Below are 15,520 nucleotides of genomic sequence, written 5' to 3' on the forward strand. Positions count from 1 at the left end.
AAATGCTGAAAAAGCGATTTATGTTATATTAATACCTCTTTAACTTGATCATCAGTCTATTTGAAGAACAAGAAATGCAAGTGGAGTTCTTAGAATCGTTTTCTAGTTCTGAATGAAGTGATAAGTTATAAGTATGATACTTAATAAAATTATTTACAATAATATACGGTTTACTTATTTTTCAAGACATGTTCCTATGTTAGAAACCCGATGTATAACAACAATCTTCATACACATACATAAAATTTATAGGTAGGTAGGCATTCGTACTTCATGTTCATTAATATTAGTCATAAATAAAAATTAAACAGTATCAAGATCGTTTAATCCAATTTCCCCAGTATTGCACTCAACAAAGTTTATTTTCCCCATTTGCCATGAGATTCTGGTACACCTATAGTTTCTAATGTGTTTCCCAGCTAAAGTAAGTATCCCTTACCCGTAGAGATTTTTGTTTAGAGCAAGTGCAATAGAATGCTACAAACTTACGTATAAGAGAACCATTACCTATAATTATCTGTATTCTGCATCGATTGTCTCGCCAAGTCGCCACAGGCTTTAAAGCATGATGAAGATCGTTGCATGCATCATGGTCTTCTGTTCCATTCTTTTAGAATGGTTTGTGTGTGTGTTTTAAAATGATGATGAGATGAGTTGCAACACTAACTGGCTAAGTTGACCAACTCAATGTATCATAGCCGTAACGTTGATTAAAAAACATCTATCTGTCAGTCAATTGTCAAATATTATTTTGACAAGCAATCTTGTTGTGTTGCATTTTCCAGTGCAAGTGGAGAAATTTCATTAAAAATCCACTTTACAATGTCCATATCCGATTTAAAACATACTCTTCGAAAGTATGAATTTCCGGCATGTGCCAAAGAAGCGCTCATCCGTATCGGTAATTAAGTAAAAATGCCTAAAAGTTTTGTTTGGTTACCGCTGAACCACACTAATACTTATTTATATATTTTAGAGCAACTGTTGGTGGGCCGAGCAGCCCCCTCGCCCAAGCAGATGGACATAGCAATGGATATAATATCAGAGTTTGTGTTCTGCGAGACGGACCGCCGCGGGAGCCGGCGCGGCGCGGGCATCAGTCCCTTGCAAGAGCTGCAGCTCATCGACGTGATCTGCGAGTACCTGTCGGCGTGTGCGAGCGAGACGACCAAGAACACGATATTCCTGTCCTTGTTCGGCGGCATGGAGAGCCAGAGACGGCTCAAGGTGCTGAGCATCCTGGCCAGTATGGCTGTGTCGGCGTCCAGTACTCCGGTACTATGATTTTTATATTATAGTCTCATTTTGACAAAATTCATAAGAGTTATTAGATTTTCTACTTAACTGACTGCCCAATGCTATGATTTCCAATAAGAAAGTAATTAGATAACAAAGATTTTGGTGGAGGCAGAAGATTTTGTTTATAATTTCTATATGAGAACTCTTAAACATTGTCAATCACATTTTATGTTTATTATCTTATTTATCTATTTATTGTTAAAGATTTACCAACAATATATCATTTTACATGCATCATTACATTATTAGAAAGCTAGAATCTAAAAGATATGCCTTTACAGGTAAATACAACATTCAAGGAATTATTATTTAATAAGTTTCAATAGGAAAGGCATTTCATTTTATCATTAATCTAAATGATTCCAGGTGCTGCTAGCGGTTGGTGTGTGGTTGCAACAGATGGGTTGTTCCTCATCGCAATCGCTGCAACTTGTAGAGAACATAATCCGCGACCACTTCTTCTTGAACACCTCCAACCGGATGATGCTGAAGTCGCTGGCCACCACGGCTCCGCAGTTCGTGTCCAACTTCATCACCGCGGTGACGGAGCTGTACATGCACGATATACAGGGCACTAGGAAGATGCCACCGAGAAATCTGCTGGAAGTTATTACCTGTTGGGTGAGCATTCATTTACTTGGGGACTGGGTTTAATGAAATTTATTTATTATAATAAAACTGATTAGTGCTATCTAGCACTTAGTCTGAATGTTGTTTGAGTGATTAAGGCATCACAGCATTAACAGCTAACTAAAGCATCCTTTACTATGTCTAAAGAAAGCCACAACGGACTTGAAATTCACATCTTTTTATTGGTCTACATAAATAAACAGCATTCAATAAAGTAGTAACTATTTTCTAGTTAGTTAGTGTCCTCTGTATTGGTACCAATTTAGTGTTACCAGTTACCACCACAAATGTTGTGTTATGTCCGTCTGGCGTATAATATCTTACTAGCGGCCGCCCGCGTTTCCATACGCGTGGACCCCGTTTTACCCCCTTAGGGGTGGAGTTTCGTAAAATCCCCTCTTAGTGAGCACCCACGTTCTAAAAGGAACCCCCATGCAAAAGAGACTTCTAGCACTTGTAGTTTCTGAATTTCGTGATGAGTGAGTCAGTCAATCATGGCTGGTTTACATGGTGTTAAGTAGTTAACTAAATTTTTACTTAATTTTTCTGTCAAGTTGGTGAGCGGGGTTTTGTCACTAGACATGTTTTGACAAGCAGTTTCATAGTACACAAGACCTTGACGTTTGGAATTAAGTTAGAATTTAGTTACGATGCAATTTGATCACTTAAAATTAAGTTAAAATTTAGTTGCCTACTTATTACGTGTAAACCAGCCATAAGTGACCTTTCGCCTTTATAATAATCTTATGTAAACGTTTCCAGGTGTACTCCAACCCCACGCTGTGCATGTCGGCGCAGCTAAACCCGGCGGCGCTTCCCGCCGGCGCCATCCCGATGGCCGCCGTCACGCCGCTCGCCGGCCTCGTGCACTGGTGCGCGCTCGCGCCCATATACAGCTCGGAGAACACAGGTATATCCATTAAGAGCGTTTACGCCGATTGGCGCAAAAACAGTACTTTTTGAACTCGTTACAATCATTAACCAGTAATATTACAAATATGATATAGGCATAAATAGTTAGGCAATTTCGTCGTCTAAATAGTTAATTGAGAAAATATTGCGATTAGTTTTGTATTTAAGAATTCTATCAAGATAAGTCCACACAGGTTTTGTAAATTTCCACTTTAGCGTCAGTTTACAAGCTGAAATTTTTATAAAAATACTGTGAAAACGATTTAACAAACATTTATATCCTATAGCATAGATCCTTGGGCAATAACTGAGAAAATTTTTAGATTTAAGCATTTTACAATAAGAAATCACAAATTCAAAGAACGTGATATACCCAAAAATCAAAGTGATTTTTACACCATTATTCTTCTTTAATTCAACATAAAAATAGCTTAATATAATAAAATAACATCTTCTTTAAAATATTTACTTTGAAAAGATATATAATTCATTGTTATTGTTTTGCTATAAACATTTGTAAACTATTAAAAAACGCCGCGCGCGAATAATTTCCAATGATGCCCCTTGAAACGCCGCGCTTCGCGTAAACGCTCTTAAACCTGCTGTGTAGCATCAGAGTAAATACAAATGAGTAGGTCATCTTCATAGAAACGCACCGAGCGCGGTTTGTATGTGAGCGTGCGCCAATACGTATGCGGCGCGCACGCACACTGACAAAATTCAGCGCACCTCACCGCTATATTTTGTCAGTGTGTGTGTGCGCGCCGCATACGTATTGGCGCGCTCACATACAAACCGCGCTCGGGCGTTTCTATGAAGATGACCTACTCATTTGTATTTACTCTGGTAGTATGTAGTATACGACCCGGTCAACCGGTCAAGTTAATGCGTACCTGGCTGGAATGCGATTGCCGCTTGCATTTACCCGCGTTTGCCTCGTCCGTGCCAGAGCGTCGATGTGAGGGTCCGTGGCCGAGTCCCCCAGTATTCGACGCACCCGTGGTCGACGCCCCCGATTTAAATTAATTTAATATCATATTTTTTCGGCTTTTGCACTAAGTACAGTCAACGAAAAGTAATGAAAAATATAATAATTTTGTTATAATTACGAAAATTAAAATGCTGTATTAAATTTTTGGTTATAAATACTTAATAAAACTTTTATAATTTTAACTTTTATTTGTAGTTAGTTAAATGTAGAGAGAGTAGAGTTATTTTAAAGACTGGTTATTTAATTGTTATTATACAGAGTGTTTGGCGGAAGGGTAGACAAACTTCGTGGGTTTATAGTTAGGGACGTCGCGGGCACAACTAGTTCGTTTATAAACATTTTTGTGCCTGACTGTACATTTAATTAAAAATTGCTTCAAATCAAATTTCACTGACCGGGGGCATCGACCACGGGTGCGTCGAACACTGGGGGACTCGGCCACGGACCCCGATGTGACGTCACGGCTGCCAGGTGCGCAATTAACTCGACTGGGTTGTAGTTGTTACTGGCAATTGTATACCTGTTGAACTATGGGAGTTTTTTTGAGTGTGTTATCTTTCTCCTTCATAATTTTATTTCCTGTTGCAAGCACCCAAACACCGATTCAAGGAACGGAGCAGTAAGACCATTTGTTTCATGACTTACTGACACTACACAAAACCAAATAATAATAGAGTCTTTTCTTGCAGATGTGGAAATGATGGAAATACAAGTGCCAATGAAGAGAATAAAAATCGAGAATGATCACATTCCCAAGCAAGGAGTCCCTCAAAAAACGGTGACTGAATCAGAGTTGTACACTAAACTGCATCTAGGGGTGCTGCACAGTTTGCGGGCCGGCAGACGCACCCACGGGCCTCCCACTGCGGTGAATGCACAAAACTTGGTGGGGCTCACTCCACATGTCCAAGCATATGCACATAGTCTACTTAAAAGAGGGGTTAAACTACAAAATGATGAGAAACTACAGGTAATACCTTTTTTTGAACCAGTAATTGGGTATAATTTTTATATCACTATGCTCTGGTATAATTTTTTTGCATAACTTTTTGACAATAATGAGTGTTGTAATCTACACTTAAAACGTTCACCGCCTTATTAATGAAAAGTTACAACTAAGGTGTAACTTTTATTAATAAGGGGGTCAGTGTAAAACTATTATTATAACTTTACATTCCACATTTAAACAGTTTTATTTAATTAATCCGTATTTCTCTTGTGTGTACAACTATTACCCTCTATAAATTGGCCGTATTTCTAATGTTTGTTTTGTTTGGCAGGACTGCCTTGACAGGATAGGGCAAGCAGTGCAGGTGGCTCTGGCCAACGGCTGTGTGTACGGAAACATCAGCAACCTCTTGGCGGCCTTGGACACTCTCCCTGAGAACCGCTTGCTCAGGATAATCATCAAAACTCATCAGCAAACTATTTGACAGGCTGTTTTACAGTCTCAGTGATCGAGACTTGTAAATGTATAAACTGGAGCAATATAGGATAAGATTTTTAAGGTGTATGTGATTTAAGTGTTTGATATATGAACTTAAAAAATGTGCTGTTACATGAATTGATTTCTTTAGGAGAAATGTTGTGAACTCAGTTTATGAATAATACTATGAATTTGGATCTTTAGCTAATGTACAGAAAGATTAAGTAGTAAATAAAACTGTGATTTAAGCTTAAAACTAATTTTATTTTAGAAAGGTTTAAATCTTCTACTTTGTTTGATCTGTGTTATCTTCTTTTTGTCTTCTTCAAACTTTTGTCTGAGAGCTACAATATGTTTCATTTTGGATTCCCTGATTTGGAAGGTATAGAAGTTTTTCAATTCTTTTCTTTTCTTATTTTTCTCTTCCTTTGCCATTATTTTGTTTTCTACTTTTTCTGAGCGGGCAAAGCTTTGGACTTTGCCCCTTTTGGTGACTGTCACCCAGCCCTCATCATCTTCCTCTTCCAAGGTTTTTTCTTTCTTTTCAGCTTTACGAGCTGCTTCATCGTGTTTCTTCATAAACACCTCAACTTGTTCCTTCAAAGTTTTTGACATAACAACAGAGTTATTGTGTTCTGCTACCCATTTACTCATACCAAGTTTTACTTTATAATCATCGGAATTTAAAGGACGTAACTCTGTTAACTTTAAGGCTTTATCTAGCTGGGAAACTGTGGCAAATACCAAATATGCTACTTTGAATGTAGACTTTTTTTCATCTTGTATGAATTTATTTGTTTGAGATTTGGCATCCAAATCGTTAGGCTTAGTAGCTATCTGAACTGACCGGAGAGTGCCAGCGTCTTTGAAAGCATTGGTAATGCCTTTCTCATCCACGTAAGGAGGCAAGTTAACAACAAACAATGTTCTTCCTGAAGGCTTGTCCGCCGTATGTTCTCTGACTGCATGTTCTTTGATATAGATAGTATGTGGTGACACTGAATCTTCTGTGAGCTTAAGCTCTAATGCTGAAAAGAAAACAACACGATAAAACTCAATGAAAAAGAGAAGGAAACGGTCATGTTATGTGACGAATTCAATATCCTAGCGTATGTTACCTTTGAAATCATGCACACGTTTAGTAGCTTTCATGGTTTCTGATAAATTACTATTAAAAACAATTAACACCACGGAATTACAATTAGCATTGCACGTTTTTGAGGTTATTTGTTTTGACCACAGACGAGGAAATCAGACGAGTTGACAGCGAGCAGCTGAAAGTTTTGACAGATTGCGGATACCACAGGCTAAAAATTTGGTGATCATAGAAAAAATGACAATTAAAAAACGTATATTCACGTATTCCTTTGCGTGCCAGGTAATAAAAAGCATAAGAATGACATTTGCGAGTTGACTGTTGGCTGAAAACGACTGTTTTGTCCGTATTTTATCGTAATTTTACGGCCATGTGTGGTAATATTTACGTGGTGAACAAAGGTTCTAGTGATGTTATCCACAACTGCAAACAATAAAGTGAAAAATCCCAAGGGTTCGGAGGTCTCCGACGCCCAGGATCGTGACGAAATTGGAAATGAAAACACAACGGATGATAAGGTCAGAGGTTATTTTAGTTCGTATGATCCATCTTCATCGTTCGGAGGGCCGTCCAGGGACAGCAGGTTTCGTGCCCGAGGAAGGGTCAGCGAGTTTCGGCCCTCCCGCGGAGGGGGCCGCGGCGGCGGGCGAGGTCGGGGCGCCTTCCCGCCGCGCGGCGATCGGGATCCCCTTGACAACTCCTACAAGTATAACGAATCGCTAGAGCACACCAACAGCGAGCCCTGGTCACAAGAAAACAGCAACAAGTTTTATGAAAGGTCGGAGCTTGTTCTGAACTTACCTGAGGACCCGCGTATATCGAAGTTGCTCAGACGCCTGTGCGCTGAAGTGGACGTCGAGAAGTCGCTTGTGATATGTAGCAAGCTTCAGGATGCGGTCATGTTGCCAGAAAACGCGCGATACATTCGTAGGGCTTATGATATCCTCGTCGAGTCCCTACTTGATGTTCTGTATGATGCTCCCGGGCCCGAGACCAAGGAGGGAGCGGCGAACGTTCTTGGTAGGATAGGCTACGTGATGGGCCCCGACTTTAGAAAGCACCTGGACTGGTTTACAACCTCATACTCTGTCCACAATACATCCATCAAACATCTTTTGACTCTCTCATTTACAGAGACTTTTCAATTAGATTACCAAAACCCCAACTTGACAGATTTTGCTGAAATGACTTTAGAAAGATTGCAGGGAATAATAGAGGGCACAGACTCTGCAGATGTTTTTATGGCTGCCATAAATGCCATGATAGTGATGTCGAATTCCTATCCAGAACACTTTGCTGCCCACTTCGTTGACACTGTGGACATTTTAGTCGGCTGGCATGTCGATAATGCTCAGCCAAAGAAGATCAAGGACTTTGCACTGCAATCACTGTTGAAATTGAGCCGGCACTGGCAAGCCGATGTAGGGTTTTCAGTGAATTTGCTCTACCAGTTCGTGGAAGATATGGTAGTGTACTCAGGTGACCTAGATGAAAAAAGTGACAAAGAATCTGATCCTAATTCAGTTGAGGACTCTATACAAAAAATAACATCATTTTTGAATGTTTTCAATACTGTGGTCAAGAGTTTGGGGTCTATGCTCAGCCCTACAGTCTCTCAAACAGTGTCTTGGTCCTTCTTGACAGAGGCCTTGACCAAAATTCTGCAAGTAATGACAAAAACACTGAAAGAATTTGCAGATACTGACTTGATTCTATCTGGAAATGAGAGCATAACACTACTACTGAAACCTTTACAAGCTAAATCAGCATCGTGTGCTCAAGCATTGTTTGCTTTGATTTCTATGGAAATGGCAGATCATCTTCAAGGTGATGAGAGTGTCTGCCTCAGCATCATCAGCTTAATATCCACAACAATCAAGGAAATTGCATCAAATCTACCTATTGAGTTTATTACACAAACTATAGGACCTGAGTCTTTGCTAAGACCTTTGCGTTATTCCAACAGCTCTCAAATATTGCGTGGTGTATTGTCTGTGTACAGTCACCTCTTAAACTTGAAAAACATTCCACTCTTACAAGAAACATATAAGTTTGTATTGATGGATATGCAAAATGCTTACTGTGTAATTATTCCAGATATAGAAATTATACAACCAGATTATACTGAAGAATTAACACTGGATGATGCAGAGAAGAATTTAATATTCTATTTACAATGTTTATCAGAACTTGCAAATGCTAGCAATTCTATTATAGGTATGTGGGCTTTGCAACCGAGTATACTTGAGCTTCTTGCTATCAAGATGTGTCCACATGATGTTGACTTGGTGAAAAAGAAGCCAGCTTTGCAGTATTCGATACTATACCTACTATATTCACACTGCAAGAAGAACAACCATTTTATTGCCTCTAGTGATCTTGTGACAAACACACAACAGAGGGCTGGTGAAATTTTTGGTTTGAATCTTGGGGAAGTATCCAGTTCTAGTCCAACATCTGGACATCTGGCGGTCATCTTGAACACTCTCAGCTTGATACTGGACGAAGAAGTAGCAAAAGAAACCTTGTTGCTTGTTTTGAATTGGATATCAGATATTTTTTGCCAGCTAGATAAATACTTACCAATTGTGAGCATGTCCAAAGGGTTCTTGGTTCTCATAACCAACATGTTAACATGGGCATATAGTTTTGATGACGATATTGTGTTGCTTGTAATTAAAAACTGCCAGCTTTTACTCAAAAATAAGACTCTAACATGGAATATAATGATTTTAAAATCAATCACTACATTATGTCTTCTACATATTGACAATCAAAATAAAATGTTGTCCAATGTATGTAAGGAGGTCCTGTTTGAACTCCCATGGGATATTGTACAATTGGAAATGGACAAATTGATGGTGAAGGTGTTTGCCTGCCGAAAAGTAAACCTCACCATACTTAATAGTGACTCAAAAATGAATTCCTTCAAGGAGTACCTCATGAGGGGTTCTTTTTCTACATTATCAAACCAACATTTTATGTCTATAATAAACTGTCTACTGCAAGTAACCTATGAAGACAAAAGCTTTCTGCTTAATGCCTTTTTATTGTCATGGCCCTTGCAAAGCCAGGATGTTGAAGAAAATAACCTACTGTTTTTTCGACAGTGTGCTACTAACTTTTCCTCTATCTGCATAGGATGGGCTCTGTCAGAGTTAGCACAAACTTGTGTGTCCCAAAAACTCAGAACTGCATTGGGAAAACCTCAAGAGACCTTCATGAAGATCGAAGGTGTGTTAAAAGGAATAGCAATAGAGATTTCATCACACGACACAAAGTATACTGCTACAGATCAACATAAGTTGATAGATGTCGTGATGGCCGAACAGATAAGGACACGGTGGATCACTGAGTTCATGATGTTCCTGGAGAAATATATTTATAATGCGGCTGAAGGGACAGCAACGGTGCTTCCCGCAGTGGGAAAGCCTGTGAGAACATTCTTTCACACAAACTGGTCGACATGCCGCGAGTGGCTGAACAGAGTGCGACCCGCGGGGCTCGCCGTGAGCCTGTACGCCGGGAACATCGGCGCCGCCATCTATCACGCCTCGCTCATTCTGCAAACAGCTGCGAATTCCAAGACAAATATTGACATCGAAGCTATAACCATAAGTATCGCCAGAGGACTTATAAAAATCGAGGAGCCTGAGGTTTTGCACGGCCTCTATGTATGGATCAACCAAACGTTTAATAAAAAACTGCCTTGGCTAAAGGCTGCTGCAGAACAAGCTAATTCTAGGCATGAATTAGCTTTAGACTACTATAAAAAGTTAAGCAATGCTCAGTCACAAGACGAAAATAAAGAAGAAGGCACCAGTCCTGCAGTTGACTCCAGAAGTGCTAAGTTCATCGAGGAACAGATAAAAGAAAGCTATAAACAAATTCAAAGCTGGGAAGAGATGCAAGAATGGAAAAATGGTGATAATCAGAATCAACAAATGTCCCAGTGGAACATTTACTCAGCACTAAAATTATTCGAGGAAGGTAGTGAATTTCCTAATGCGCTTTCTAATTGGGATATTTTAGATGTTGATACAAATGAGATAACAAAGAATTCCTGCTCTTACCAAGGGATTTTGAACAAAATTGAATCAACTTTGTTATGCACAGCAGTAAACATTTATTACAATGATTATTCTGAAAAATTTGAGAATGTGTTGAAGGATTGTGAAAAGCTACTCAACTCAAGCGTTGAAGAATTTGCTAGAACGAATGCCGTACATTATATGAAAGAAATAGCCGTGTTACAACTGGCAAATCACGGATTAGTTAACGTTTTAAGGAACGGAAAAGGGACAACAAACCCCTTTAAACCATCAGCTGTGAAAGACCATAAATTTGGTGCAGAGTTTAAAAACTTGAGCCGCCTCCTGTGGTGGAATCAGTACTTCACCAAGCTTAACGCAACTGAAGAAAACATGTTCTATTCCGAATGTCTACGACTAGACGTAATAAAAAGCGCAAGAAAAAATCTAAATATGAGTATGGCTAGAAGAGAACTCTTAAAACATTTCAAACAAAACGCGGCATTTCAAATGTGCCTGGGCACTGTCAATGATTTGGAAGAATTGAGTGATGTCTTACTAATGTCAACAAATACGTATGACTTGGATATCTGGACGTTAAACAATGCTGCAGCTTTAGGAGAGCTTTGCAAACTCACCTATGCAAAGGAAGAAACAAAAATGCGTGCAATTAATTTGTGTGCTAGTGTGTCATTAGGATTCTCGCAAAGGCTAGCGATGGGCGAGCAGAGTTACGAACTACGAGAAAAAGGCACTAGGATGCTCCTGACCCTGTCTAAATGGGTACAAAATGACAACGAAAATGTGCTAGAAGCGGATACACCTTTGATGAAATTAATATCGGCGCTTCCTGAAATTGGTTTAGTAGACAACAATATTTCGGAGAATGTTATCCCATTGTCTGATTCTGCCGTTGGCAAGTTATTACAATTTGGCGTCAATCAGTGCCCCGGCCTTGCCAAAGCCTGGGCCAGTTTTGCCGTTTGGTGCTTCCGATGGGGTCGAAAAATGGTCGAGTTCAGTGCAAAAACTCGAGAGCAACTAACTGAAAATGATAAGTTGCAGATCGAAAGTGTTATGATCGGTTGTTCACCTCAAGACTTTGAAGCAGTTTGTGAAATACTGTCAAAAACTAAAGCCACTTGTGACGACGAAGATATTGACTGGAACGAAATCAATACGTCCGAGATGATCGAGAGCCAACTACGCACTGTTCCCTCGCTTAGTAATGCTTTTCCAGAACACTTGGCCCTGTTGGTAGACATCTGGCGCCAAGCACAGAAACGAGTTTTTTCTTATTTTGAGCTGTCGGCTGATGCTTACTTCAAGTTTTTGCAACTTATTTGTGCTTCTGATTATATTAACCATAGTGGCGAAAACGCAGTCGTAAACGCAACTCTACGACTGCTACGACTGATCGTAAAACACGCTATGGAATTGCAAACGGTGCTTGAATCGGGGCTAGCGAACACGCCAACTCAACCTTGGAAAGTCATCATTCCCCAACTATTTTCAAGACTGAATCATCCTGAGACATACGTGCGAAAATGTGTTTCTGATTTATTATGCAGACTCGCTGAAGATACACCACATCTTATCACATTTCCAGCTGTCGTTGGTGCCGTTGAAAACGAACAAAGTGAACTGGCTGAGCTCAACGTTACAAAACAGTTTCTAACTGATCCTGATAGTAGCGAGGACAACGTCGACTTAGACGATTCAGCGAGCGATAAAGTAGTAAATAACGAGCTGAATTCTTGCTTTTTGGATATGGTAGAGACGTTAGCTAAACAAGCTCCCCAGACAATTCTTCAAGTTAAATTGCTTGTTAAAGAATTACAGAGAATAAATTTACTCTGGGACGAACTATGTCTTGGCACCTTAGTTCAACATCATTCTGACTTTAGTAAAAGATTGTCACAGTTAGAGGTGGAAGTGGCCAAAGTTAAAAACAATCCAAACTTGTCTGCTGAAGAGAAAGAAAGATTGATAAAAGAAAAGCATAGAATAATATTCGAACCTGTGGTGTACGTTTTAGAACACTTGTATAACATAATTTCCGCGAAACCAGAAACGCCACACGAGACATCTTTTCAAAATAAGTTCCAAGAAATTATAAAAGATGTTATCGAAAAATTGAAGAACCCTGCAAACCCTGAGAAACCTCAAGAGTCGTGGGCTCCTTTGAAACAGTTGCAAATTAAGTTGCAACAGAAAGTTAATAAAAGAACATCATACATTTTGAAAATGTCGGATATCAGTCCTGTGCTAGCTGAGATGAAAAACACAGTTATTACAATGCCTGGTCTACATACCAACCAGAGGACTGTAAGAATTACTATCAAATCTGTGGAGAACAACGTTGCTATACTGCCGACTAAAACAAGACCTAAAAAGCTGATATTTTATGGTTCCGATGGGAAAGCTTACACTTATTTGTTCAAAGGTTTGGAAGATTTGCATTTGGACGAGAGAATAATGCAGTTGCTATCTATAACAAACACGATGTTGGCGCGAGATTCCGAGCACAACGACAACCAGACCTACAGAGCGCGTCACTACTCGGTGATTCCGCTGGGGCCTCGCTCCGGTTTGATCAGCTGGGTCGATAACGTGACTCCTTTATTTGCGCTCTACAAGCGTTGGCAGAATCGTGAGGCTGCTATTTTGTCGGCCAAGACTAACAAAACTGTAAACGTGCTGCGTCCTTCGGAGTTGTTTTACAATAAGTTGAATCCGTTGTTGAAAGAAGCGGGTATATCGACGGAGAATAGGAAAGAGTGGCCGGTGTCGATCCTGAAGCAGGTGTTGCAAGAGTTGTCGGCGGAGACCCCGCGGGATTTGCTGTGGAGAGAGTTGTGGTGCAGCAGCGTGACGCCCGAGCAGTGGTGGCAGATGACACGTCGGTACAGTTACTCCGTGGCCGTGATGAGTGCGATCGGGTACATAATCGGGCTGGGTGACCGTCACCTGGATAACGTGCTGGTGGACTTGACCTCCGGTGAGGTGGTGCATATAGACTATAACGTGTGCTTCGAGAAGGGCAAGACGCTGCGAGTGCCGGAGAAGGTGCCGTTCAGGATGACCCCCAACTTGGTGACGGCGCTCGGAGTTACTGGAGTCGAGGTGAGTGAAATTTTGTTTATGGCTTGGCAGGCGATTCAGCACCGAATGATTACTTATGTTAGTTGTCGTACAATTTGAGAATAACATTCAATTAATTTATCATCTCGATTGATTAGTTATCGAATGGTTCTGAATTGCCTACCTGATTCTGATAGATTGCCAAGTTACTCGTAATTTAATCTTTTTAAGATAATATTTATTTTTACAGTGAGATCAAAATTCAACTGTTTATGTAAAAAGATAATTTACACGATAGGCTGATCAAAAGTTACTTTTTCATATTCTGCGAGAATGTTTTTGTTTATTTACGTTTCCACACTTGTTGTGTTACAATACCACCTGTTGCCACAGTCCTCGTGTTCTGCGTAGTCCGCGCCCTCTATAGTGTGCACGTACACAGTCGGTTTTCCGAGAGCCCCTGCTGTTTCAGGCAGAGACTACTAATGTAGTTCCTGAAAAATCTCCTAGGTGGCGCCACGATATTTGCGTTTGCAGCATCTTTTTTTATTAATTACTTAGGCAGGATCGTTTTTACAAGCTTTTTTTCTTATATTACACGTGTTTTATGTTATTATCTGATCTATCCTAAACTTAGTATGTAAATACTCGTATTGTTCATACTTTCATGTACCGCCTGAGGGATTTGATCCCATTTATTAATAATACAATACACTATTCTGTGATACCACATAGTAGCTTTTGCCCGCAATTTCGCAAGCGTGTATTTCACTGTCACAAATGACAATAAAGTAAAACTTTGGTATTTAAGAATAACGTACAGCTTTTTACTGATGAAACAATTTTCAAAATTAGTTCAAGTATTTTTGTATTTCCTACAAAAGAAACTTACGAGCTTTATTACGTACCAATATTATTACATTAACTTCAAGATTTGACGATTTATAGGTAGTAGTCCAGTCAATGAATGCCTTAACGACGGTGTAGAGAGAAATCCGTGGAACACAATTTCTGACTTCAGGACTTTATTTAGCCTAGTTAGGAGGTGAACATAGCAAAAGTCCCCGCCCTTAGCCCTTGAGCCGGCGGGGAGAGGGGGGTTTAAAGGTGCCACTTTTCGGTTTTTCGCTTAATCCTCGGAAACTATGCGTCCTAGTGGCATGACTACTTTGAACCAAAAAAAGCATATTCAATTTGCTACAGATGAGATTGACAAGTTTTTCTATATCTTGTATAGTTTTTGCGGCATCTGCTCTAGAAGGTCTGTAAAATTGGAAATTTTATTGTTGTCTTACATGTTCCTTTCAGGAGAAAATCGACTAAATCAACATTGAGCAAACACTATAGACATGCGGGAGCATGTTAAGCCTAGTTCCATGGAGGGGACTGCACCGTGCGTATATTTAGACGAACCAATTAGACCCACTTTTGACTCCTCATCATTCAAAAACTACTGTGCATTAACACTTCAAATTTGGCTCATGTATTGAGACTTGCAAGATGTACATCAGCTTCAAATTTCATAAATATACCTCAAACGGTTATTTAGGTATTGACGTTCAAAAATCGATATTTAGAGCACTACTATCTATCTATCACATGTGAAATGTTAAAATTTACTGGTTTTTTATTTGTTCCTTTGTATTTACATAACTACCTTTCTGGATGCCAAATTTGAACCTTCGAGGTCATCTGGAAGTGGTTAGAATTTGGTCTATTGGTCAGACATGTAGATTTTTGGACGTCAATATCTAAAGAACCGTTTGAGGTATATTTATGAAATTTGAAACTGATATATATCTTGTAAGTCTCAACACATGAGCCAAATTTGAAGTGTTAATGCCCAGTAGTTTTTGAGTGATAAGGATTCAAAAGTGGCTCAAAGTGATTCGTCTAAATATACGCACAGTGTAGTCCCCTCGCTGGAACTAGGCTTAACATGCTCCCGCATGTCTAGAATGATTGCTCAATGTTGATTTAGTCGATTTTCTCCTGATGGGAACATGTAAGACAAAAATAAAATTTCCAATATTACAGACCTTCTAGAGCAG

The 15,520-nt window shown here is 39.7% G+C and overlaps 3 protein-coding genes across 3 annotated transcripts in view; 2 read left to right on the forward strand and 1 right to left on the reverse strand.

Annotated features, from left to right (window-relative positions):
- Positions 1 to 767: 767 nt before the first annotated feature.
- LOC135077752 (integrator complex subunit 15) lies at positions 768 to 5,514 on the forward strand. The gene is made up of 6 exons (XM_063972324.1): positions 768 to 901; positions 977 to 1,275; positions 1,666 to 1,920; positions 2,692 to 2,839; positions 4,522 to 4,802; positions 5,113 to 5,514. The coding sequence occupies exons 1-6, from the start codon at positions 823 to 825 to the stop codon at positions 5,263 to 5,265; spliced, it is 1,215 nt and encodes a 404-aa protein (XP_063828394.1). The 5' UTR covers positions 768 to 822; the 3' UTR covers positions 5,266 to 5,514.
- On the reverse strand, positions 5,502 to 6,521 carry LOC135077753 (ribosomal RNA-processing protein 7 homolog A). Its single transcript, XM_063972325.1, has 2 exons — positions 6,377 to 6,521; positions 5,502 to 6,286 (listed from the first exon to the last, which is right to left on the reverse strand). Exons 1-2 carry the CDS (start codon positions 6,408 to 6,410, stop codon positions 5,526 to 5,528), a joined length of 795 nt encoding a protein of 264 aa, XP_063828395.1. The 5' UTR covers positions 6,411 to 6,521; the 3' UTR covers positions 5,502 to 5,525.
- Positions 6,522 to 6,649: 128 nt separating this feature from the next.
- The window catches only part of LOC135077359 (serine/threonine-protein kinase SMG1), a 195,598-nt gene continuing 186,727 nt past the window's right edge, over positions 6,650 to 15,520 (forward strand). Inside the window, exon 1 of the mRNA XM_063971883.1 lies at positions 6,650 to 13,511. Coding sequence (XP_063827953.1) covers positions 6,765 to 13,511 — 6,747 coding nt within the window. The 5' untranslated portion in view covers positions 6,650 to 6,764. The remainder of the gene's footprint in view (positions 13,512 to 15,520) is intronic.

Source organism: Ostrinia nubilalis, chromosome 13, assembly GCF_963855985.1.
Source record: "Ostrinia nubilalis chromosome 13, ilOstNubi1.1, whole genome shotgun sequence".
Lineage (NCBI taxonomy): Eukaryota > Metazoa > Arthropoda > Insecta > Lepidoptera > Crambidae > Ostrinia > Ostrinia nubilalis.